The 27,158-nt window shown below is 40.1% G+C and overlaps 1 protein-coding gene across 1 annotated transcript in view; it reads left to right on the top strand.

Annotated features, from left to right (window-relative positions):
* LOC133049149 (ATP-binding cassette sub-family C member 4-like) overlaps nucleotides 1-27,158 on the top strand; it is a 165,387-nt gene that overhangs the window by 88,306 nt on the left and 49,923 nt on the right. Inside the window, 5 exon segments of the mRNA XM_061133058.1 lie at nucleotides 13,904-14,054; nucleotides 16,143-16,262; nucleotides 17,412-17,522; nucleotides 22,818-22,918; nucleotides 24,519-24,698. Of these exon segments, the coding sequence (XP_060989041.1) occupies nucleotides 13,904-14,054; nucleotides 16,143-16,262; nucleotides 17,412-17,522; nucleotides 22,818-22,918; nucleotides 24,519-24,698 (663 nt within the window).

Here is a 27,158-nt window from a genome sequence, read left to right as displayed (position 1 = left end):
TGTTATTCTGTCTACTTATCAGTGGTTAAGCCTATAGGGAATTTACTTTTTCTTTCCAATTGTTAATTTTGGAAATGAAATGCATTTATCAAAAGCTGCACACAGAAATGCAGCAGTGAACAGTGCAACAGTGTCCTACAGATGGTGCAGTCTGTGGGAAGGCTTCCACTGTTACCATTGAGAACTGAGACTCGGGGGCAGAGGACTTTTACTGCAAAGATGTCTGACTGTTTTTTTCTCTTCTGAAAACTTATTTTATAAATGTGCCCTGCTGGGTTTAGCTACATAATTTATCCCCAGAAACAATTTTTCCCTAAAAACAGTGTCACGTTTTGACAGTGATTGTAAATTACTTTGAAAGGATTTTGTGAAAGGTTCTGTTTCTTTGCTACAGCAAGCTAGGCTAAGTTTGAGTTTCTGCCATGTGCTTAGCATATGGTTAGTCATCATAATCAGAATTTGTCACATATTTTTGTATGGTGTAGAGAGGGACTGGGGTCGATGCTACCTGATTTCAGCAGGAAATACTCTCATTAAAAAGAAGAGAAAATTCTAGTCTAGCTGATTTCCAGTCTTTCCTCTACCACTTGTAGTTCAATTATCTTGAAGTTTGGTGGTGGTGTCCTATAGTTCATTAGAAGTAAGAGTCTGCTCTTTGAGAGAGAGACCTGGGATGAGCCTAGAGCTTGCATATTCTTCACTGAGCAAGTAGCTAAATCTGTGAGGATGGATAAGATTGCCCAGAGAGAGGAAAGCATTCTAGGAGCCAAGATCAGAAGCTTAGGGAAGCCCTGATATTCAGGGAGAAAGCAGAGAGAGAAGGGAAGTACTGAAGACACATAGTGAACAGCAAGGACGAGAGGAGGAGATACGGTGGAGACCCTAGGAAGGACAGGTCTGTTCAGTGCAAATGAAAAGGTGAGTCCACGGAAACTTGTTGGTTGATTTGGAATCAGGAGGCATCTGGTGACCCGAGGAGTTAGAGAGCAAAGGACTGCAAGTCCAGGAGTCTTGGAGGGAGTTGAGGTGAAGACAGGCTGGAAAGAATTTGAATGAATCAGGAGAGAGGCCCATCTGGAATTCAGGGTCTGAGAAGCTCTTGCCTGTTGTTTGAGATTTTAGTTTCTGGGAGGGGAGTATGGTTGGTGTTTTTTCCTCTCTTCCATCCTTCCCTTCAACAAACAAGGATTGAGGCCGTGAAGTACAGGGGTGAATCAGGCATGATGCCTTCTCCTCATGGGTCTCCTCCCTCCCCAGGGAAGGAAGACATCCAGAGATTCACCCCTTGATGGCTTTGGAATCCTAATTGTGGGACCCCTGTGGAGGAAGTCCTGGAGGCAAACTGGATGTGGAGGTTGGAGGCAGTTAGGGAACTTGGTCCAGGAGGTGGCGGAGCTTCTAGGAGGTGACCTTTGATCCCAGATGAGAGGGAAAGGCCATTGTAGATGCTGGAGGCAGAGTTCCTGTGTGGGACCCAGTCTTTCTCTCTATCATCAGCTGAGAGGGGGGGAGGGAAACATCTGGAAGGGCATTGTTCAGCCGTGTTAGTGCACCGGTGTTCAAACTCATTTTTGACGATTTTGCTTATCCTTGACTTGTTAAACCTTAGAAGATTCTTGATCATTTTTATTTTTATTACTTCTAAAGTGTTTATTCCATATTCTTTCCCTCATCTAATTCCTTCTCATTCCTTTAAATGGTATTTAAGATAATTTATTTAATATTTTGTGAGGGTTATGCCAAGTGTGGCTAAGGAAAACCCTGGATTCTGAGTAGTGTTCTACACTGCAGGACAGTCTGCCCCTTCAGGTGAAGTCACTCAGAGACCACATCCCAACAGAGAGGCGATCATGAGTTTGTGCACCATCCTGTATGCTGATTCTGTCAGCTACCAGCCTGTTCAGTCACATTATATAAGTGGTTGGGCAAATTGGAGTTGTTCACCATTTCAAAGGACGAAGGATAGCAGCATAAAAAAGTCAACTTATGTGGTGTGATTGCACCTGATAATCATTCATGATGCCAACAGCTTTAAAGTGTGGTGCAGTGCAGAGCCTCTCAGTCTCCCTTTCCAAGTCCCCGTCCCAGCTCTCCCTCTTACCATCTCTGCCCCACAAAGCCACACACTCCTTTCTGTAAAATGGAGAAAATAATACCCACTTCCTAAGGTTTGTTGGGAAGACAAAATGAAATTCATTTAAATTAATTTTTTCATAATATCTTAATGCATGTTGAGCACTAAGTAATGGATAACTATTTTTAAAATACCACATGTGTGTTTTAGGTAAGAGAAATAGTCTGATGACAGTGGCATTTGTTTTTGTTCAGTTGCTAAGTCATGTTTGATGCTTTGTGACTCCATGAACTGCAGCATGCCAGGCCTTCCTGTTCCTCACTATCTCCTGGAGTTTGCCCAAGTTCATTTCCATTGAGTTGGTGATGCCATCCAGCCATCTCATTCTCTGCCACCCTCTTCTCCTTTTGCCTTTGGCAAAGTGGCATTATGTTGCATTAAAGTTATTGTCAAAGACAGTTTTCAAGCCCATAAATATCATTTCATGAGTTTGTATCACAGAGATTCTAGGTTTGTAGTCCTTGAAGATTTTGATGGACACTTTCTTATGTAGACTCACAGGATAAAAATCAGTTGTTTTCAAGATACACAACTGAGCATTAAATATTTCAGAGTAATGTAATTTTCATACAATTTGCCAAAGTCCCAAATAACACTGAGTAAGAAGTCTCAATTATCTACAATTCTTGTCATTGAAATCACCTCCAAGGAGTTTTCCTACTGCTAAAACAAGTGAAACTGAAGGTGAGATGTGGAAGTTAGATTTAGGCATTTTAATTTTCCAAAAAAAAGTTTAGAACTGCTCTGAGCTTGTGAACTTGCGCACAGCTGCTCTCAGCAAAATGCTGTGATTTATTGAGGAAAACTAAGTTGCAAAATGCTTATTCCCCACACACCCCTCATTCAGAAAAAAAAAAAAGAAGAAGAAAATCAGCAGCTTGTCAGAGCTGAACTGAGTCTTCACCTCCCTTCATGAACACAAAGGGCAAATGCACTTGAGTCACCAATGCCGGCTGTGGTGGGACCACCAGGGACTGTGTCATTCCCTCCTCAGCACACACAGAACACACTGACTGCAGCTTTATGAAGTGAAAAAGCCTGAGAAAGAGAAAATGTGAAGGAGGTGTCCTCAGTCATTTCTTTTCAGAGAGGGGAGTGCAGAAGAACAGGCTACTGCATCTGGATATTGAGAACAAAGCCTGAGACTCAGCCTAATAAGTTATTATGGGTCACTTGCTTTTACAGCCTTTACTGGTCTCAGCACCCTTGCATTTCTTTGTGTGGAGATGTCAGGGAAAGTATATAGAATGTATCCCAGCCTCTCCCACTGAACATTGACTTTGTCATTTTGAGATCTCTGTGGGTTTTGATCCCTTCCCCAACCCCTTCCTCAAATCCCCCTTGGGGATGTTTAGTTTTAATATATATTTAATATTAGTGCTTTGTGGATATTCCTATCAGTAGCTTGCTGTTTATATCCTTAGTGGAGATCAAGGTTTAATTTTAATGAAGTCTAATGTTTACCTTTTTTATTCTTCTGTAGTTGATGTTTTGTATCCTAAGAAATCTGCATATCTTTAGGATATGAAGATACCTTTAGGAGGTGAAGATACCTTTCTATGTTCTACCTTTTCAGATATTGGATTTTGTCCATGTACAATCATGTCAGCTGTAAATAATGACAATTTTGTATCTTCATTTCCAATATGAATGCTTTCATTTCCTTTTCTTGACTTGTGGCTAGAGTTTCCAGTTAGTGTTGAGGAGAATTGGTTAGATAAGATAATCTTGTACTCTTAGGGCAAAACCTTCCAATATTTTTTCATTACAAATAATATTAATTGCAGTTTTTTAGGTAGGTATCTGTTATAAGATTGAAAATGTTTCTTTTAATTCCTCAATTGCCAAGTATTTTACTTTTTTTTAAAAATGAAGAATAGGTATTGAATTTTAACAAATGCTTCTTCTACATCTCTTCAGATAGTCATATGATTATCTTTACTATTTTAATGTAAATTATAGTGATTGGTATTTGAAAGTTAAACTTAACATTCCTGGAAAAGACTTTATTTGGTCATAAAGTAGCATCTTTTTTATGTATTGCTGTGTATAGTTTCTCAAGGATTTTTGAACCTGTTGTTCATGAAGGATATTCATGTATAATTTGCTTTTCTTAAAATATTTTATCAGCTTTTGGTATCAGAATTATCTCAGTCAGTTCAGTCACTCAGTCATGTCCGACTTTTTGCGACCCCATGAACTGAAGCACACTAGGCTTCCCTGTCCATCACCAACACCTGGAACTTACTCAAACTTATGTCCATCGAGTCGGTGATGCCATCCAACCATCTCATCCTCTGTCGTTCTCTTGTCCTCCTGTCTTTAATCTTTCCTAGCATCAAGGTCTTTTCCAATGAGTCAGTTCTTCCCATCAGGTGGCCAAAGTATTGGAGTTTCAGCTTTAGCATCAGTCTTTCCTGAATATTCAGGACTGATTTCCTTTAGGGTTGACTGATTGGTTCTCCTTGCACTCCAAGGGACTCTCAAGAGTCTTCTCCAACACCACAGTTCAAGAGCATCAATTCTTTTTGTAGCCTTGTGAAAATACATGGGAAATATTTCCATTTTTAATGGTCAGTTTAATGTGTCAGCTTGACCAGACTACATTCCTCAGTCATTCAATAAAAAGTGATCTGTGTGTTGCTCTGTAGGTATTTTGTAGATGTGATTGAAGTCCATAATCAGTTGATTTTAAGTAGGGACAATTATCCTACATAGTCCAGTGGGCACAGTTCAGTCAGTTGTAAAACTTTAAGAGCTAAGCCTTCCCTGAAATAAAAAGAAATTCTCCTTGTGGAGAACAACATCAGTTCCTGCCCAAGGGGTTCCACTCTGTCCTCTGTAACAGGTGACCCTGAGAATTTTGGACTTGCCCAGTCAAGTTAGATTGTGCAGTATTATCTTTTTTTATATTGCTAGATTCAGTTCACGAGTATGTTTTTTAATATCCCAAGACAGTTTGGTTTGTAATTTTTCCTCCCTTTATTGTCTTTATCTGGTTTTTATATCATGATATTGCTGGACTCATGCACCCTGGAAAAGTTTGGTAAAACTTTTCTGCACAATGTTTTTGTGAAGCCCTCTAGACTTAAAGTCTTTTCTGTGGGAAATTTAAAAATTATGTATTCAGGGAATTCCTTGGTGGTCCAGTGGTCACAATTTAGTACTTTCACTGCTATGGGCCTGGTTTCGATTGCTAGTAGGAAAGCTAAGATCCCACAAGCTGCATGGTATGTCCAAAACAATAAAATAGAGTAAAATAAAATAAAGGATTCAGATTCTTAAATCAATATGCAATTATCCAGATTTTCTATGTCATTGTGTTATTCTTGTATGTCATTTTTAAAGATATTTGCCCTTTACATTAAATTTTAAAAATTGATCTGCATGGTGTTTATTATATTTTCTTTGTAATGCTCATGGTATCTTTTGTATTAAAGTGAAAGCTAAGGTGTTAGTTCCTCAGTCATGTCCAACTCTTTGCAACCCCATGGACTGTAGCCTGTCAGGCTGCTCTGTCCGTGGGATTCTCCAGGTAAGAATACTGGAGTAGGTTGCCAATTCCTTTTCCAGGGAATCTTCCCAACCCAGGGCTCAAACCTGGGTCTCCCATATTGCAAGCAGATTCTTTACCATCTGAGCCACCAGGGAAGCCCAATCTTTTATGTTATCCTCTTTTAATTCATGTGAATGGTAAATTCCCACCCACACTCCCCAACCCCCGCCTTTTTTTTCTTTTGCATTTTGTGGTGATTTCAAAGAACCACACTTTGTGTTTGTTGATTTTTCTGCTTAGAAGTTAGCTTTCTTTTTCATTCAGCTCTTTTGTCATTTAGTTGCTTAGTTGTGTCTGACTTTTTGCGGCCTCAAGGACTGCAGCACACCAGGCTTGCCTGTCCTTCACTATCTCCCAGAGTTTGCTCAAACTCATGTCCATTGAGTTGATGATGCAATCCAACCACCTTATCCTCAGTCACTCCCTTCTCCTCCTGCCTTCAATCTTTCCCAGCATCAGGATCTTTTCCAATGAGTCAACTCGTCTCATCAGGCAACCAAAGCATCAGAGCTTCAGCTTCCAGTCTTTCCAATGAGTAACCAGCATTGATTTCCTTTGGAATTGACTGGTTTGATCTCCTCCCTGTCCCAGGGATTCTCAAGAGTCTATTTTTTTCTTATTTTCATTCTTCTACATAATTTAATATGCTGGGTTTTTTTATTTATAAGGTGGATCTCAAAACCCTTGACTGTTAGGTTTTTAAAATTTTTTTTTAATTATAATTTTATTGGAATATAGTTGTTTTACAATGTTGTGTTTGTTTCAGATGTACAACAAAGTGATTCAGTTATACATATACATATATTCATTCTTTTTTGGATTCTTTTCTCATATAGGTTATCACTGAATGTTGAGTAGCTTCCCTTTGATATACTTTTATAGTGCTCTTCTTTTAAAGGTGTACTTTGTTAAATTAGAAAATAAGTGGACTCCAGACTTAAAGTTTGTAGTAAGGTTGAACCCTGACAAAAGTGGAAAGGAAGCTATTGATCAATGAGATATACTAAACATGAAGGAAGAAATAAACCTTGTTTCCCTAAAGCTTCCTGTTGTGCTGGTTAACAAACTGTGAGCCAAACCTCACCATTCACTCTTCAGTGGAGTTACCTATGACTCTCAGTTGGGAGCAAATTGGCAGATACCCAGGTCCCAGAGCTGACGTGGTTGTGAAAATATCCAAGGCAGCCAAATGAGGAATGAAGAATGTGATTAATGTATCCCAAGCAAAGAGCAGGTTTAGAAAAGCTTAGTCTTAGGCTTTGTATGTGTGTGTGCACATGTTAGTTGCTCAGTTGTGTCTGATTCTTTGCAATCTCACAGACTGTAATCTCACAGCCTTTGCAGTCTCACAGCCTCCTCTGTCCATGGAATTCTCCAGGCAAGAATAATGGAGTTAATCAGTAATTCATGGCTACTTTAGCAATAAAGTCTCCTAAATTTAAAAAAAAAAAAAAAAAAAAAGAATAATGGAGTGGAGTGCCATTCTATTTTCCAGGGGATCTTCATGACCCAGAGATCGAACCCGGGTCTCCTGCATTGCAGATTCTTTAACCTCTGAGTCCCAAGGAAATTCAGGGTTTTGTATAGATCTCGTCATATAGACAAGACTCACCAATGTTTTATATTGTTGTGATTTTATGGAGTTAAATGAGTTGAATTCTTTACCAACTGAGCCATAAGGAAAGTACAGGCAAAAAGATAGGACACTGAAAGATGAACTCCCCAGGTCGGTAGGTGCCCAATATGCTACTGGAGATCAGTGGAGAAATAACTCCAGAAAGAATGAAGAGATGGAGCCAAAGCAAAAACAACACACAGTTGTGGATGGGAATGGTGATAGAAGCAAGCACCAGTGCTGTAAGAGAAATGTTGCACAGGAACCTAGAATGTTAGGTCCATGAATCAAGGCAAATTGGAAGTGGTCAAACAGGAGATGGCAAGAGTGAACATCGACATTTTAGGAATCAGCGAACTAAAATGGACTGGAATGGGTGAACTGAACTCAGGTGACCATTATATCTGCTACTGTGGGCAGGAATCCCTTAGAAGAAATGGAGTAGCCATCATAGTCAACAAAAGAGTCCAAAATGCAGTAACTGGGTGCAGTCTCAAAAATGACAGAATGATCTCTCTTCGTTTCCAAGGCAAACCATTCAATATCACCGTAATCCAAGTATATGCCGTGACCAGTAATGCTGAAGAAGCTGAAATTGATCAGTTCTATGGAGACCTACAAGACCTTTAGGAACTAACACCCCAAAAAGATGTCCTTTTCATTATAGGGGACTGGAATGCAAAAGTAGGAAGTCAAGAAACACCTGGAGTAACAGTCAGACTTGGCCTTGGAGTACAGAATGAAACAGGGTAAAGGCTAATAGAGTTTTGCTAAGAGAACACACTGGTCATAGAAAACACCCACTTCCAACAACACAAGAGAAGATTCTACATGTGGACATCACCAGATAGCCAACATTGAAATCAGATTGACTATATTCTTTGCAGACAAAGATGGAGAAGCTCTATACAGTCAGCAAAAACAAGACTGGGAGCTGACTGTGGCTCAGATCATGAACTCCTTATTGCCAAATTTAGACTTAAATTGAAAAAAGTAGGGAAAACCACTAGATCATTCAGGTATGACCTAGATCAAATCCCTTATGATTATACAGTGGAAGTAAGAAATAGATTTAAGGGACTAGATCTGATAGACAGAGTGCCTGATGATATGGACAGAGATTTGTGACATTGTACAGGAGACAGGGATCAAGACCATCCCCAAGAAAAAGAAATGAAAAAAGCAAAATGGCTGTCTGAGGAGACCTTACAAATAGCTGTGCAAAGAAGAGAAGTGAAAAGCAAAGAAGAAAAGGAAAGATATACCCAATTGAGTGCAGAGTTCCAAAGAATAGCAGGGAGAGATAAGAAAGCCTTCCTTGGTGACCAGTGCAAAGAAATAGAGGAAAACAATAGAATGGGAAAGATTAGTGATCTCTTCAAAAAAATTAGACTTACCAAGGGAACATTTCAGGCAAAGATGGGTTCAATAAAGGACAGAAATGGTATGGACATAACAGAAGCAGAAGATATTAAGAAGCAGTGACAAGAATGCACAAAAGAAATGTACAAAAAAGATCTTCACGACCCAGATAATCACGATGGTGTGATCACTCACCTAGAGTCAGACATCCTGGAATGTGAAGTCTGGGCCTTAGGAAGCATCACTATGAACAAAGCTAGTGGAGGTGATGGAATTCCAGTTGAGCTCTTTCAAATCCTGAAAGATGATGCTGTGAAAGTGCTACACTCAATATGCCAGCAAATTTGAAAACTCAGCAGTGGCCACAGGACTGGAAAATGTCAGTTTTCATCCTAGTCCCAAAGAAAGGCAATGTCAAAGAATGTTCAAACTACTGCACAGTTGCACTCATCTCACATGCTAGTAAAGTAATGCTCAACATTCTCCAAGCCAGACTTCAGCAATATGTGAACCGAGAACTTTCAGATGTTCAAGCTGGTTTTAGAAAAGGCAGAGGAACCAGAGATAAAATTGCCAACATCTGCTGGATCATCGAAAAAGCAAGAGAGTTCCAGAAAAACATCTGCTTTATTGACTATGCCAAAGCCTTTGACTGTGTGGATCACAATAAACTGTGGAAAATTCTGAAGGAGATGGGAATACCAGACCACCTGACATGCCTCTTGAGAAATCTGTTTGCAAGTCAGGAAGCAGCAGTTAGAACTGGACATGGAACAACAGACTGGTTCCAAATAGGAAAAGGAGTACGTCAAGGCTGTATATTGCCACCCTGCTTATTTAACTTATATGCAGAGTACCTCATGAGAAATGCTTGGATGGATGAAGCACAAGCTGGAATCAAGATTTCTGGGACATATATCAATCACCTCAGATATGCATATGACACCACCCTTATGGCAGAAAGTGAAGAAGAACTAAAGAGCCTCTTGATGAAAGTGAAAGAGGAGAGTGAAAAAGTTGGCTTAAAGCTCACCATTTAGAAACTAAGATCATGGCATCCGGTTTCATCACTTCATGGCAAATAGATGGGGAAATAGTGGAAACAGTGACTAACTTCATTTTTCTGGGCTCCAAAATCACTGCAGGTGGTGACTGCGGCCATGAAATTAAAAGACACTTGCTCCTTGGAAGAAAAGTTGTGACCAATCTAGACAGCATATTGAAAAGCAGAGACATTACTTTGCCAACAAATGTCCATCTCGTCAAGGCTATGGTTTTTCCAGTAGTCATGTATGGATGTGAGAGTTGGAGTATAAAGAAAGCTGAGTGCTGAAGAATTGATGCTTTTGAACTGTGCTGTTGGAGAAAACTCATGAGAGTCCCTTGGACTGCAAGGAGATCCAACCAGTCCATCCTAAAGGAGATCAGTGCTGAATGTTCATTGGAAGGACAGATGCTGAAGCTGAAACTCCAATACTTTGGCCACCTGATATGAAGAACTGACTAATTGGAAAAGACCCTGATTCTGGGAATGATTGAAGGCAGGAGGAGAAGGGGACGACAGAGGATGAGATGGTTGGATGGTATCACCGACTTAATGGGCATGAGTTTGAGTAAACTCCGGGTGTTGGTGGTGGACAGAGAGGCCTGGTGTGCTGCGGTCCATGGAGTCGCAAAGAGTCTGACGTGACTGAGCGACTGAACTGAACTGAAATGAGTTGGGTGATATCAAAGGAGAGATAGAGGTGATGAAGGAGGGATCTGGGAACCAGAGCTAATCTCTAAACTTCCTGAGATGTGAGAACTACTCTATCTGCTTACATGAAGACTTCACTGCCCCTTGGTTGTGTTAAGTTTGTGTGCCTAGTCACTCAGTCATGTCTGACTCTTTAAAACCTCATGGACTGTAACCAGCCAGGTTCCTCTGTCCATGGGGATTCTCTAGGCAAGAATACTGGAGAGGGTTGCCATGCCCTCCTCCAGGGGATCTTCCAAACCCAGGGATCAAACCCAGGTCTCCTGTGTTGCAAGCGGATTCTTTACCATCTGAACCACCAGGGAAACCCTATCTCACCACAGTATTGGATTACTGGAATTTCTCCTCCAGGTATAGATTGCCATTCTCTGCAAACTAAAGAATTTTTCTGAATTGTGAAAAATCACCATTTTCTCTCAATTGAAAGATTTCATCTCAGAATTTTTTTATGTGTTCATGTGGATTCATAAATTTTGGATAGAATTTCCCAAATGGTGCTCCAAATGGGAAATACATAAACATAATGATTCTTCTTATTTGGGGGATATCAGGACTTGGGTCACTTGCTTCTGGGTCAGTGTGCTTCTTTCTATATATCCATCATTGTCTCTGTGCCATAGTGTGACAGAGGTGCAGAAGCACTGGCCATGGTGCTGTGGTCCATCAGATGGGTCTGGGATCCAACCAGATGAGGGGGAATTGTGTGTGTAGCTTGAACTGGGCTTTTTTGAATTCCTGGGAATGTAGGAGAAAAAAATGAAGTTGGCTTCAAGGAAAGGATTTATTGTGTGTTTATTGTACACAAGGATCCTTTGTCTCCTTCTTTAGATGTTGACTTTTTGCTTAGATACTATTTTCATCTTCTACAAACTTCTGTAAAGGGTTTGAAATGGCTGGCAATAAAAGATTCACAAATGTATATACATATGAAAGGAAAAGTGTTCAGTCATGTCCAACTCTTTGGGACCCCATGAACTGTAGCCTGCCAGGCTCCCATGTCCATGGAATTCTCTAGGCAGGAATACTGGAGTAGGTTGCAGTCTCTTCTTCAGGGGATCTTCCAAACCCAGGGATCAAACCTGGGTCTCTTGCATTACAGACAGATTGTTTATCATCTGAGTCACTAGGGAGACCAGTATGCTGTGTGTGTGTGTGTGTGTGTGTGTGTGTGTGTGTGTGTGTGTGTGTAATAAAACTTTTAGATACATCCTCTTTGAATTGCTTTAGATTTTAGGGCCATGAAGTCTGAACCTAACTCCAGAGCTTCTGAGAGCATTAGTAATGGGTCTTCAGTGGGTACCTAAGGAAAATGCATTGGCACAACTACCATGGAGCCCTTCATTTTGATCTTCCCTCTGCTTCCCAGGTTACCTGCCAGGCTGGGTTAGTCATAAAATGCCCTCATCTGGAGTGGTTTAGTTGCTCAGTCATGTTTGATTCTCTTTGAGCCCATGGACTCTAGCCTGAACTCTAGGTTCCCCTGTCCATGGGATTTTCCAGGCAAGAATACTGGAGTGGGTTGCCATTTCCTTCTCCAGGGGAACTTCCTGACCCAGGGATCAAACCCGGGTCTCCTGCATAGCAGTCAGATTCTTTAATGACTATTCTTTAATGATTCACCTCATCATTCTTTAATGATCCACTAGGGAAGCCACCTGGGGAGACCCAGATTATTGAAATGGATGAATGTTGTCCATCAAATGATGCAAGTCTGCTAAAAACCACTAATTTGGATTTTTTATAATTGACATTTTATTTTATTTTATTTTATTTTATTTTATTTTTGACAAACAACAATGGCAAGCCAAGTGACCTAAAGCCTAGACATAGAAGGGGCTGGAAGGACCCCTCCCCATGAACATGAAGTTTGTAGTATTGTAGGATGCACAGTCAAGTCAGTGGCTGTAATAAATTGTTTTCTGTAGATATAATTGGAGGGAGGTCAGACAACCCTATTTTTCTCCACTTATGATTAGAATTTATTCCTTCAGAACTCCATCCTCTTCACTCTGAGTTTTCCTGATACCATGGCAGAGGCAGGAAGAAACAGGAAAAGCACATGGGTCTCCATCCAGATCATGCAGTTCAGTTCCCAAGGGCTCCTGACTACAGAGTCACAGTTCTGGTTGTTTGTTCTTCCTGCCTGCAGCTGTGGCTCTCAGATTCCCTGAGTACAAACTTCTCCTCTCCTTCTCCAGCATAAGCAATACCTTCCTGGGAAACTTTAGGACAACCACTTACCCTGCCAAACTTGTATTTCTTATCTTAAAGAACAGCCAGTGTTAACTCAGACAAGCATCTCAACCTTCTCATCCCAGCTCCCTTTTGGTCAAAATTTCCATTTACTTCCTGCAAATCATTCATGCTGTTCTTTCTATTTGTTAAACAAGCCTATAAAGTCAGTATTAAGTCTTAGAATTGTATAAAAATATTCAGGTATTCTTCCCTGTGTTTCTCCAGCACCCCATGCAGATCAACATGGATTTGTACCCATCTGAGATCATAAGCTTCAGAGGCCTTGGCCCAGACTGGGTGAATCTGCAAGTCCCTAGCACCCCACCCAACTTTCATAGCAGGCAGACACTAAATGTTTATTTCATTCTTATTGCTTGATACTGTCTTCCAGGGTATCATACTTTTCCTGATAAAGATGGATGCTTAAATTAGCATCAACCAATGATTTTGTTTTCTATTCTACCTATTGTCTTTTTAAACCAAGATCATTTCCCAAAAGAAAATCATCTCGGGGGATAATGTGATAATTAAGAGAATGTTCATGGAACTCAGCACAGGGCCTTACACATAGTACACACATTGTAAATGGAATCTGGTATTGTTACAATAGTTAACCTTTGGAATGGGCATTTTTAATACTTAGTATAATGATAGAAAGATGACTGTAAATTGGGGGCAAGCTTAAACATGTCATAATGGCTCATGACATGGGCTTCCCAGCTTCATGACTTAGGCTTTGCAGTGTCCATCAGGTTGCTTCTTCTCTCCCTGTGCCTCAATGTCTCCATTTGTAAAATTAGATAATACTCTTACTAGATATGTTACACTGAATTTGTAATTAACCACTTCTTTATCCCTACTTGGATAGCTGAGGGGACTGGATTCCTCATCTGTGATGCCTGCTCACTCATCTCTCTAGTAACACCTGCTGACTCCTGAAAGTTTGAGATGCAGCTCCTACTCTCTGAGCCTCAAATAGTCTCCTCTGTTAAAAGCAGTAATGCCTGCCTCAAAGGGCTGCTGAGTGTGTCATAAGAGCTGATACCTAGAAGGTTCTTATCATAGTGTTGGGTACATGCAATAAACATCATGAGGACCACCTATAAGTGTATTTATTTGCAAGGGAAAGCATTCCCTGCTATTTCAACAAGTTTCAAGGAAAGGGGTTTATTCCTAACAAATCAATAAGGTTTATCTTTGAGAAGTATCCTTGACACAAAGGCCTCTGTATTTTCGCTATTTCAGACATTTCTACTTATGATTAGTATGGTGGGCGTGATGGTGGCTGCAGTTCCTTGGGCTGCTATACCTGTGATTCCCCTTGGCATCGTTTTCTTTTTTCTTCGGCGATATTTCTTAGAGACGTCACGAGATGTGAAACGCCTGGAATGTACAAGTGAGTACAGGGCTCTCAGGTTGGGAGGGCAGTGCAGACCTCTGAAACCCTGCAGACTGTTCTGTGGAATTCCTCACTGTTAACATTAGGTGATTGAAAGTTCTGGCCCCTGAGAGTAGGTTTGGCCCTTAAGGCAAATGGAGCTGGCGGTGAGTCAGCTGCAGTTTGCATTTTAGCCCAAGGAGAACGGATGTGAGCACCATGAGGACAGAAACCACTTCTGTCTTGTTCATAACATACTTCCTAATGCTGAGTATCCACTCTATTAATATTATTCTTGAAAGTATTTCATCATGTTGAAACTAATGTAGAAGGAAAATAGAGAATTTTTCTTCTCCTAAGATTACCAGAAATGACAAGGAAAGGAAAAGAGACCTCAGGAAATATATATCAGAGGTAATATATTTAAAAAATGCATTCTTTCACATGTTCTAGTAAGTTGCAGTTGTTAAATGTATTGAAAAGATCTGTGTTGGTCACTCAGTCATGTCTGACTCTGCGACCACATGGACTGTAGTCCACCAGACTCTTCTGTCCATGGAATTCCCCAGACAAGAATACTGGAGTAGGTAGCTGTTCCCTTCACCAGAGTATCTTCCTGACCCAGGGATTGAACCCAGGTCTCCTGCATTGCTGGTGGTTTCTTTAATGTCTAAGCCACCATGGAAGCCCTATTGATAAGATAAGCCGTGTTATTTTCAGGTTTGCTCTTTGTCATTGTCAGTATTTGGGGTGACACCACACTGTGTACCCCTTTTTCAAAGCTATTCACATAAATGATGCTGAAAATAATCACCTAGGAGAACTCAGGAGGAGGATCTGTTCAGTATGCATTTAGTTGATTACTCCATTCACCTTCCTAGTTTTATAATAATGGGGAACGTAGATGTCCCTGGTGGTCCTACAGGTAAGACTCTGTGCTTCCACTGCAGGGGCCACCACTTCAGTCCCTGGTTGAGAAACTAGATCCTGCAAGGTGCAGCAAAAAAACAGAATAATGGTGAACACATTTTATGATTAATTAGTCTATTCTATAGGTAATCACAGATGATGAAATAATCAAATTTCTCTTATTAATGCACACATTTCATCAATATTAAAAATAAGGAAAATAGACTGTTATATATTTTTTAAAAGTTATAAAACAATAGCCAAAAAGTACGGAGAGAATATGTTTGTATCAGAGACCTCAAGCATAAATAATTATTGCAAATTAATACCAACTTAACCTTCTAGAAACCAAGCCAAGAACAGACACATATTGAGTCTCTGCTTCTCTGTATCTACTAAGTGGAAAAAAAAATCTCAGTTCATCCAGTCAAAGGAGTTTTTTATTGTGGCTTTTGTATGTTTTGTTTTTAATAATAAACACTTGAGGTACTTATCTTTATTTGCAAAAATGATAGTGATCATCAGTTTCATAAAATCTGTAGAAGACATTTTCACTCATCAGGAGAAGCAGCCAACTTCCTGTGAGGTCGAGTTTGGTGAGGTGTTAGGATGGGTGGGGAGCAGTAGAGTCAGGTGTATGTGACGTTCTACCTATATGACTCAGTAGGATGGTAGGACCTGGGGAGGCAGAAGAGGAACTGATGAGCTCCATTCGGTCTTCTGTGTAGACAGGGCTTCAGACGTTTTATGATTTGAGGCCACTCATGAAGTGGAGTCATTCAACAGTCTTGTTGCAAAGCAGGTCTGAATGACTGAATGACTATACTATATACCTGTAACTAACACATTATTGTAAATCAACTATACTTCAATATGTTATTTTAGAAATTTTGGACAATTTCCACCTGATGAGATGCCAGAAAAATTTGGAGGGAGGTATGTTTGAGAGGATCTTGATGAAAGAACAAGAATTTCTTTATCTAAATCTATCTGTGATTTGACTTTGATCAAAGATAGTTTCAAAGCAAATCTCTCATTCCCAGGTCATTAAAGTGAAGCTTGGTGTGAGCAGGAGTTTAGGGTCACGTGGAGGATTCCCCTTGGGCAGGATGTGTGGCTGCAGAGCCCAGGAAGCAGTGGTTTCCTCGCATCCAGCCTCCCTGACTTTCTCTGTCTTGTGTCTCTCTGCTTCCCCAGCACGGAGCCCTGTATTTTCCCACTTAGCATCTTCTCTCCGGGGACTCTGGACCATCCGGGCGTACAAAGCTGAACAGAAGTTTCAGGAGCTGTTTGATGCACACCAGGATTTGCACTCAGGTCTGTAAGTTCCTGGAGATGATTTCTAAGGATGGAATGTGCTGCCTTCTGAGGCTGACTCCCACTCGGGTGGCCTGGCTGGCCAGTCCCTCGATCTGTGCCTTCCCTTATCCCCCTCTGCACACCCGCCTCCCCCACCCCTTCTTCTCAGCATCCCCTCTGTGCTCCCCTCTTCCCCGTCATCCCATGCTTTTCTCCCCTGACTGGCTCGCATTGTCCTTGCGTCACTGTGCCCTGTGGACTTCTGTCTCTTTAGGGCAAGAGTCAGCAAACTTTTCTTTTTTTGCGAAGATCCAGATAGAAAATATCATAGGGTTTGTGTGCTATACTGTGTCTGTTGCAACTACTCACCGTTGCTGTTGTAGCACAAAAATAGGCAAAGATAATAATACATCAGCAAATGGCAGTTTCTGTGTTCCAATAAAACTTTATTTTCAGAACCAGGTGGTGGCTGTTTTTGCCCTCCAGATTGTGGTTTGCTGACTCTTTTCAGAGTATGGAGGGTGGTAGATGTGATTGAGGAAATAATTTCCACCCACTTGATTATGTTTTTATCAGTGAAGTTTTTTTCCTAGGCAGAAAATTCAAAATTTCCTCTAAGTCTATAAAATCCAAGCCAAATTTTCCAATAATTTTTGTATTTTGAAGATAAAATTGGCATTTTGAAAGTCACATTCGGATCCTATTAGCTGATGGTCATGTAGACACTGGCTACTAAGAATAAACACGGCAGGGCCCTGTAGTGAGGGCAGAAGGTACTATAAACAGTGTGAGCTGTGCTGTCTGCTGTCAGAGAGCAGGGAGCAGTCGGCTTCGTGAGAGGAATGATCTTCATGCTGAGGCCCAGCACTGCAGGAAATGCTCTGATGAGACAATTTTCCATTTTCCTTCTTGTGATCATATTTCTGTGATAACCTGTGGGTTGAAGTTTTCAGTGCATGCTTCCTGGACTGATTCCTCTGTGTTGCATATGTTGTCTTGTGTTAGACCCCAGTTTTCTGGCATCTTCAAGTTCCTTGAGTGTGTAACTTTGCTGTCTTACCTGTGTAAAATCTTCTGTAGCTTAACAGAAAATGCTATCCCTCATCAGAAGCAACTAACATGATTTTTCTGTTTATGTATTACACTCATTACGGTTCACAAATCCAGAGGCTTGGTTCCTGCTTTTGATGACGTCCCGATGGCTCGCTGTGTATCTAAATGTCATCTGTGCCATCTTTGTCACTGTTGTTGCCTTTGGGGCTCTGATTCTGGTAGAATGTAAGTACCGATGTGGATATTTGTGGTATGTTTACAGTATATAGCTTTATTTGTAGTTATTAAACTCTTGTCATCTTGTCTAATATATATACTCTTTGGTTCTAATGAATTATATTAAAGTGTCTGCAGTATGTGACTCCATGTGAAGTCATTTGTGTCTTAATGAGAATTTTTATCTTTTTTTCATTTGCTTATTTATTTACAGTAGGTCCTTGTTGAAGCCATTAAAAAAATTTGATTGGCACGTGGTTGATTTACAATGTGTTAGCTTCAGGTGTATACCAAGTGAATCTGTTGTACATATATCCACTTTTTTAAAGATTCTTTTTGCATACCCATGAACATTGGGGTGCATGTATTTTTTTAAATAATTTCCATTTTGATTAATACTTCAAATGAATTGTCTTTTAGAAAAGAGTTTCTGTTTTTGACTTTTGGAATCCTCAGGAGCAAAGACCAGGTGTGAATATGCCTGTTCCAGCAGACCTGTGGTGCCTTGGGCCCCTGCTTTGGCTCACTCAGGCCATTCTTTCATTTTTATTTTAATTTTTATTGGGGTATAGTTCATTTACACTGTTGTCTTAGTGACCAATGTATAGCAAAGTCAATCTGCTGTACATATACATATCTCCACTCTTTTTTAGGTTCTTTCCCATGTAGGTCATCACAGAGTTCTCTGTACTTTACAGGAGTTTCTTATTTGTTATCTATTTTAATATTTTATATATAGTAGTATGTATATGTCAGTCCCAGTCTTCCAGTTTATCCCTCCCCTCCCTTATCCCCTGGTAACTGCAAGTTTATTTTCTATATCTGTTAGTCTATGTCTGTTTTGTAGATAAGTTCGTTTGTAGCCTTTTGTTATATACCATATATAAGCAATATCATATTCTATTTTTCTCTGTCTGACTTACTTCACTCAATATGAATATCTCTAGGTCCAGCCATGTTGATGCAAATGGCATTATTTATTTCACCCTTTGTTGTGGCTGGGTAATATTCCATTGTATGTATGATAGCACATCTTCCTTATCCGTTACGCTGCTGATGGACATTTAGGTTGCTTCTGTGTCCTGGCTATTGTGAATAGTGCTGCAGTGAACATTAGGGTGGATGTATCTTTTGGAGTTATGGTTTTCCCTGGATATATGCCCAGGAGTGGGATTGCCGGATCATATGGTAGCTCTATTTTTACTTTTTAAAGGAACCTCCATATCTTTCTCCATAGTGGCTGTACCAGTTTACATTCTGGCCAACAGTGTTGGAGGGTTCCCTTTTCTTTACATCCTCTCCAGTATTTATTGTTTGTAGATTTTTTTATGAAACCTCACTGTAGTTTTTTGGAGGGTTTTTTTGTTTGTTTGTTTTGTTTTGCATTTATTTTTCACTGTAGTTTTGATACGCATTTCTCTAACAATTAGAGATGTTGACCATCTTTTCATGTGCTTTTTGGCCATCTGTATGTCTTCTTTGGAGAGTGTCTCTTAGTCTTCTGCCCATTTTTAAAATTTTGTTGTTTATTTATTTATTTATTGTTTGATATTGAAGTGCATGAACTGTTTGTATATTTTGGAGAGTAATCCCTTGTAAGTCACTTCATTTGCAAATATTTCCTCCCATTCTTCAGGTTATCTTTGGTATTTTTTATGGTTTTCTTTGCTGTGCAAAAGTTTTTAAGATTAATTGGATCCTGTTGGTTATGTTTTATTTTTTTTTTCATTGTTCTAGGAGTTGGGTAAAAAAAGTTTGCTGCAATTTATATCAGAGAGAATTCTCCCTTTGTTTTCATCTAAAAGTGTTGTAGTTTCTGGCCTTACATTTATGTCTGTAATCCATTTTGAGTTTATTTTTGTGTATGGTGTTAGGGAAAGTTCTAATTTTATTCTTTTGCATGTAGCTGTCCAGTTTTCCCAGCACCAGTTATTGAAGAAGCAGTCTTTTCTCCACTGTATATCCTTGCTTCCTTTGTCATAGGTGATACAGGCGTGTGGGTTTATCTTTGGGTTTCCTGTCCTGTTCTGTGGGTCTGTGTTTAGGATTTTGGTGCCTCTAGCGTTTGGTGCCACTTTCAGTTACTGTAGCTTGTGGTATAGTCTGAAGACAGGGAGCATGATTCTTCCTAGCTTCATTTTTCTTCTTTGTTTTTCTCAAGATTACATTGGCTATTCATGGTATTTTGTGTTTCCCTACAAAATGTAAACTTTTTTGTTCTAGTTCTGTGAAAAATGCCATTGGTAATTTGATAGGGATTGCATTGAATCTGTAGATTGCTTTAAGTAGTTTGTTTTTTGTTTACAGTAGATCATCATGGAGATCTTTTATCTTTTTATCTTTCTTTGGATGGGCTGAGGTCTATATAACTGTATAGCAAGATGACCTTCTGAACATCCCAGGTAGTGTCCTGTAGTTGGGTAGAGAGAACCAAGTTTCCTATTAAGCTTTCTGTACAGCTTAGGTTATAGGTTGAACTTTAGGGCTACTTGGATCTCTTGGTTGTAGGGGTCTGGTGTACTGGTGTGAGAAAGAGTCTCTGTAGAAAAACAATATCCTCACTGATGTGTGGGTCACAGATGAGCAGTTGTTGGAATGTGTGGTGTGAATTCACCATACCTCACTTTTCCATAGCAGTAACTCTGAATCACAATCTTTAATACAAAAATGAGAGTAATATTTTAGATTTAAAAGCACTGCCTTGTTTTGCAAAACCCATTGCCTTGTTTTTGTGATTTCAACTGCAGCTACATTGTACATAGAAAGTGAAATTACATAATGATAATTGAAACATATGGACAAAAATCTGAACAATGACATCCTCACCTATATTACACTGTCAAGGATACCTCAATCCAGTTGGGATTAATATGACAAAGGACAAAAATGGAAAGGATCTAAGAGAAGTAGAAGAGATTAAGATGAGTTGGCAAGAATACACAGAAGAACTGCACAAAAAAGATCTTAATGACCTGGATGGCCATGATGGTGTGGTCACTCACCTAAGCCAGACATCCTAGACTGTGAAGTCAAGTGGGACTTAATTTCAAAGCATTACTACGAACAAAGCTAGTGAAGGTAATGGAATTCCAGCTGAGCAATTTAAAATCCTAAAAGATGATTCTGATGAAGTGCTGCACTCAATATACCAGCAAATTTGGAAGACTCAGCAGTGGTCACAGGATTGGAAAAGGTCAGTTTTCATTCCAGTCCCAAGGAAAGGCAATGCCAAAGAATGTTCAAACTATCATGCAGTTGCACTCATTCTGCATACTAGTAAGTTTATACTCAAATCCCTTCAAACAAGATTTCAACAGTACATGAACCAGAAACTTCCAGCTGTGCAAGCTGGGTTTACAAAAAGCAGAGGAACCAGAGATCAAATTGCCAATATACACTGGATCATAGAGAAAGCAATGGAATTCCAGAAAAACATCTGCTTCATTGACTGTGTGAAAGGCTTTGACTATGTAGATCACAACAAACTGTGGAAAATTCTGAAAGAGATAGGAATACCAGACCATCTTACCTGTCTCCTGAGAAACTTGTGTGCAGGTCAAGAAGAAACATAACTGGATGTAGAACAATGGACTGGTTCAAAATTGGAAAAGAAGAATGACAAGGCTGTATATTGTCACTATGTTTATTTAACTTATATGCAGAGTACATCATGCAAAATATTGGCCTGGATGAAGCACAAGCTGGAATCAAGATTTCTGGGAGAAGTATCAATAACCTCAGATATGCAGATGATACCACTCTAATGACTGAAAGAGCCTCTTAATGAAAGTGAAAGAGCAGAGTGAAAAAGCTGGCTTAAAACTCAGCTTTCAAAAAACTAAGATCATGATATCCCATCCCATATGGGGAAAAATTGAAAGCAGTGACAGATTTTATTTTCTTGGGTTCCAAAAATCACTTCAAACTGTGACTGCAGCCATGAATGAAAAGATGTTTGCTTCTTGGAAGGAAAGCTATGACAAATCTAGACAGAATATAACAAAGCAGAGACATCACTCTGCCAACAAAGATCCATATAGTGAAAGCTGTATATTTTCCAGTAGTCATGTAAGAATTGTCAACAGATGTTAAGAGTTGGACCATTCAAAAGGCCGAGGGCCAAAGAATTTATGCCTTCAACCTGTGGTGTTGGAGAAGACTCTCAAGAGTCCCTTGGACTGTAAGGAGATCAAAGCAGTCAATCCTAAAGGAAATCAATCCTGAATATTCACTGGAAGGACTGATGCTGAATCTGAAGCTCTAATACTTTGACCACCTGATGCGAAGTGTTGGCTCATTAGAAAAGACCCTGATACTGGGAAAGATTGAAGGCAGGAGGAGAAGGGAATGGTTGGATGGCATCACCGACTCGATGGACATGAGTTTGAGCAAACTCTGGGAGATAACGAAGGGCAGGGAAGCCTGGTGTGCTGAAGTCCATGGCAACACAGAGTCAGACATGACTTAGTGACTGAACAACAACATTGTTCAGTTCAGTTCAGTTCAGTCACTCAGTTGTGTCTGACTCTTTGCAACCCCATCCATGAACTGCAGCACGCCAGGCCTCCCTGTCCATTACCAACTCTTGGAGTTTACTCAAACTCATGTCCGTTGAGTTGGTGATGCCATCCAACCATCTCATCCTCTGTCGTCTAACAACTTTGTTAGTTCTTTCTAAATTCATAATATTTAAACAATTTTTACTTATTTATTTGGCTATACTGGGTCTTAGTTGGGGCCCACAGGATCTTCAGTCTTAGTTGTAACAGATAGGACTTTAGTTGCAGCATGTGAACACTTAGTTGTGGCATGTGGAGTCTAGTTCCCTGACCAGGGATTGAACCAGGGCCCCTGCATTGGGAACTCAGAGTCTTAGCTATTGGACCACCAGGGAAGTCCCTCATAGTGTGTTTTTTTTTTTTTTAACTTTATTATTATCTCATACAAGAGAAGTAGTATTATGAATAATACTATCATTACATGCAAATGATTTAAATATTATAAAGGAGTCTTCTCACACTATATATAAAATAGATAACTAAAAAAGATCTCCTGTATAGCACAGGGAACTCTATTTATTACTCTGTAATGACATATGTGGGAAAATAATTTTAAAAGAGCAGATTACATATATGTCTGGCTAATTCACTTTACTGTACACCTGAAACTAACACAACTTTGTAAATCAATTATTACTCCAATAAAAATCATAGAAATAAATATGTCTTCTTTGTAGAGTGACAGAAGGAACTATGTGAGGGGTTGAGAAGTAGACTGACTTTCTTCTTCCTCTTCCTCATTCAGCTTTGGATGCTGGGCATGTCGGCCTGGTCCTGTCACTCACCATCACACTTACCAGGATGTTCCAGTGGTGCGTCAGGCAAAGTGTGGAAGTTGAGAACATGGTGATGTTTACCTTTCTGTTCTTAGTCTTTTCAGTCTCCTTGCTGTTATTTGACACAGAAGCAATTCTTATGTAAAATAATAAAACTGTTTATTTTTACATCATTTTACAAAGTTTTTTTTTTACATTCTCTTCCATCTTCTGAAGGGCTTCCCTGGTGGCTCAGATGATAAAGAATCTGCCTACAACACAGGAGCCACAAGAGACTCAGGTTCCATCCCTGGGTTGGGAAGATCCCCTGGAAAAGGGAATAGCTATTCCAGTATTCTTGCCTGGAGAATCCCCATGGACAGAGGAGCCTGGCAGACTAGAGTCCATGGGGTTGCAAAGTCGACTGAGCGACTTTCACTTTCACATTCCATGTGCTTAAAGTTAATGTAAAATAAAATATATACATATTTTTCTCAGTCATGTGTATGCCATGTTAGAAGATATTGTATTCATCACAAGTTGTCTTCAAATACAATAAACGTCTATGTAGGAGTGAGGTTCTGAAATTCTGGAGACAACATAAGCTAATTTCTTAGCAGCTTGTTTGTATTTGTTTCTTAATGAGTAATTCCTCATTTTTGGTAAAAGAAAATAATCCAGTATTTTGAGGTTTATTTAATTACTATGTTCCTCCATCCATCCCCCATTTTATCATTTATTCTTGTGTGAGTTGAACACCGAATTTGCTGGTGGCCCTTCTTCCTAGTAGCATAGGCTCCCTCTCGGAATGTGCTAAGGTGTGGAGGCATGGTTGTTTAGAAGACCTTAATCGATATGTATATTATACACTCTTGAATATTTGTACCTTCTCCTAAAGGGGGAAAATCAATAAAAATGAAGTTTTTCCTTTTCTTTCTTCTAATAGAGTAGAAGTAGTGAAAGTCTCTCAGTCGTGTCCAACTCTTTTCAACCCCATGGACTATACAGTCCCTGGAATTCTCCAGGCCAGAATACTAGAGTAGGTAGCCTTTCCCTTCTCCAGGGGGTCTTCCCAACCCAGGGATCAAACCCAGGTCACCCACATTGCAGGAAGATTCTTTACCAGCTGAGCCACAAGGCAAGCCCAAGAATACTGGAGTAGGTAGCCTATCCCTTCTTCAGGGGAACTTCCAGACCCAGGAATTGAACTGGGGTCTCCTGCATTGCAGGGGTACTCTTTACCAACTGAGCTATCAGGGAAGCTCATAACAGAGTAGAAAATGACTGACTATTAAAATGAGGTTTGATGACCATCCAGTTCTTTTCATCTGTAACACGTGGCCCTTCTGTAGTCACACACTACTAATTGGTGTCCATAAGTATTCTTTTCTTTGAAAAAAAAATGTATTCAGATGTGAAAGGAGGATCAATAAAATCTTACTATGAATTTCTTTAATTTTTTAACTTTATTATAAAATTGAAGGAAGTAATCGTATGTAAAAGTGTTGAAGATAATGAACAAGTTTTCAAGTCATCCAAGGCCTCATCAGACTCCTACTTCTGTCCTTTGTGGATGCTGATACCTGGGATGTTCTGAACCATATAAAAGCAGAAGGTTTCATTTATAATCTCTGAACATCCATAAACAAGACCCTCTGATACTAACTCATGAGATGTCGTATGTGTTTCAGATGATTTCAGTAGAAAGGGGGATTGAATACACAGAGCTTGTGAAAGAAGCACCCTGGGAACTCGAGTCTCATCCACCCCATAGAAGAGAGATTTACTTTAACAATGTGAACTTCAGGCATAAGTCGGACGGGCCTCTGGTATTGAGGAATGTGTATGCAGCCTTTTACCCAGGACGAAAGGTTAGTTTAAGCCATTTGCCTTTTTAAAATTCAGCTAAAGATTTAGCACCACATCTGCTCTTGGCTTCTTTGTCAGTGTGTCAGGGGGACTTTGTCCTAATGGATGCAGATTAGATCAGTGACATTGTAGGTGGATCTTTCTTGGAAACTGACCATGGAATGGGGATACCAGGAAGTTTTTTCCCTGTGTTGTGAGCTCCCTCATGGTGGTTGATGGACCCTGGGACCCAGAGCTCCATCTTAACCTGACCTGGGACACTATATGTGACACCTGATTATTCATACAAAGTCTGGGACATCAGCCTTGTCTTCCTGGCCCTAACTCTCCAATATCTCATTCCTTTCCATCTTTTCTTGTTTGTATTTTTGAGATCTCCTCCTCCTCCCATGGTGCCCTCAGATTGCAGCCTCCTTCTCTGTCCCTTAGTCCTCCTGTAGCCTTGTCCTCCACTCACCCACACTGAGCTGCAGTCCCCCTGTCTTCCCCGCATAGACTGATTCTTTCTTTAGCCCAGATCTGATCCTTACTGGGCTGTGTGAGCTGCTGCTGGAACCATAGCATAGCCTCAAGCCCACTCCAGCAGGGGCCGTGGGGTGAGCTTGGGTCCACCAGAGAAAAGCCTCAATAATGACCCAGTCAGCAGTGAGGAATCATGGTATCAGATGGAGGCAAGGTCTAGAGATTGGCTCAAAGTCAAAAGCAAATTGATGGGAGCAGAGAAAATCTGTGTAGGAGACAGCAGAGAGGCTTGTGACTTGGACCTGTCAGCATCCATGTCTGCTGGTGATGTTCCTTCCATACTCAGTTTACGGCCCTCAGCTGGGATCAGGACAGAATCTTGAAGAAGAGACTGAACCAGAACAGACAAGGTGGTAGGAAGCTCTTCCCTACCTCCCTCTGCAGCCAATGTGTCTGACATACACACACCCGTGCACTGGGATTGTGTGTAGGTTCTCTCAAAGTACCACATCCTCCCTGTTCCCAGTGCACATGCTGCCCCTCAACCTCAGAGACCCAGGTCCTCTGTCATCTGGATGGTGAAAATCTCCTCATTTTCTGAGTCAACTCTAATACATCTTCAAGACCCTCAGTTCTTCCTTAGTGTCTTATATATTCTTTTAAGGAAGCATTTATGGTACACCTATGTTTATAGCAGCCAAAAGTTGGAAGGAACTAAATCCTTACAATGAAGTATTATTCGGCCTTAAAAAGGAAGAAAATCCTGACCTGTGGATAAACCTTGATGGCATCTTGCTAAATGAAATAAGCCAGACACACACAAAAAATGAATGCTCTGATTTCACTTATGTAAGGTTCCAAGAGTAGTCAAATTCAAAAAAACAGGAAGTAGGATGGTGGTCTCCAGGAACTTGGGGAGGGTAAATGGGGAGTTGTTTCTTTAATGGTAAGAATTTCAGTTTTTTGAGGCAGAAAAAAAAAATTCTCAAACTTGGTTGCACAGCAATGTGAATGTACTGAACACCAAACTGTCCACTTAAAAATGGTTAAATAGTTAAATTTTATGTTAGGTGAATTTTATCATAATTAAAATGAGATAGCACCTGTGGCATGCTTTGCAACTTGGGATCTGTATCTCATAGTATCTTGAGGCTTTTTAAAATCAGGGAGCATCTTGTTTTCATATTTGTTCCCAGAATGTGGCATTCTGCAGGGCACAGAGAGGATGCTGAGGGACTGCTGGTTGTGAGGGTGAGTGAGTTACACAGGTGTGAGCAAGCAGGAACCAACACACACACACACACACACACACACACACAAACACAAGACAACTCTGTAAATAACGGAAAGAACTGCTCTTTAAAACTCTTACCACCCCACAGACCCATCTAGTGGACAATAGCTGTAATTTAATGAATGAAACCTTTGTAACATAAAAGAATATTCAACTTAATGCCTGAATGTTACCCAGGGAACAGCTACAGTTAGTCACAGGACAAAAACTGGTCCTCAATATTTCCAGTTCCATTGTAGGTCAGGAAAAGGTGAACTGCTGTGTCAGGAAAACATTAATCACAGCTCTTGATACAATCCTGTCCCTAAGAGCACTATTTGTGATGTTTACTTACTCTCAGACAATGTGGTGTCTGTCCGGTTTTCTGTTGTAAATGTAATTCTGTTAACCTGTACTTGTCTTAAATTTTCCCCAAAGCCATAAGATATGAATTATCTAGGAAACTCTGTAGTACAATTTAGAAACATAACAGATTCTTATTCTTCCTTCTTAAAACCTGTAAATCATAGGATCATTGAGATTCTAAAATGTTTGAGGGAAAATTAAATTTTGAGACTGAATTAATAACTCCAGTAACTTGACTTTTGATCTGTATCTTGGTCCACTGTCAGTATCACTGTTAACTTCATTTCTGTGTTTGGAAATGATACCCGGGCAGTGTGTTCTTGAATTGATTTCACTCCACCTGCATATATCCCAGGTTACC

Source organism: Dama dama, chromosome 30, assembly GCF_033118175.1.
Source record: "Dama dama isolate Ldn47 chromosome 30, ASM3311817v1, whole genome shotgun sequence".
NCBI classification, from domain to species: Eukaryota; Metazoa; Chordata; class Mammalia; order Artiodactyla; family Cervidae; genus Dama; species Dama dama.
This window is presented reverse-complemented; position numbering and strand designations above follow the sequence as displayed.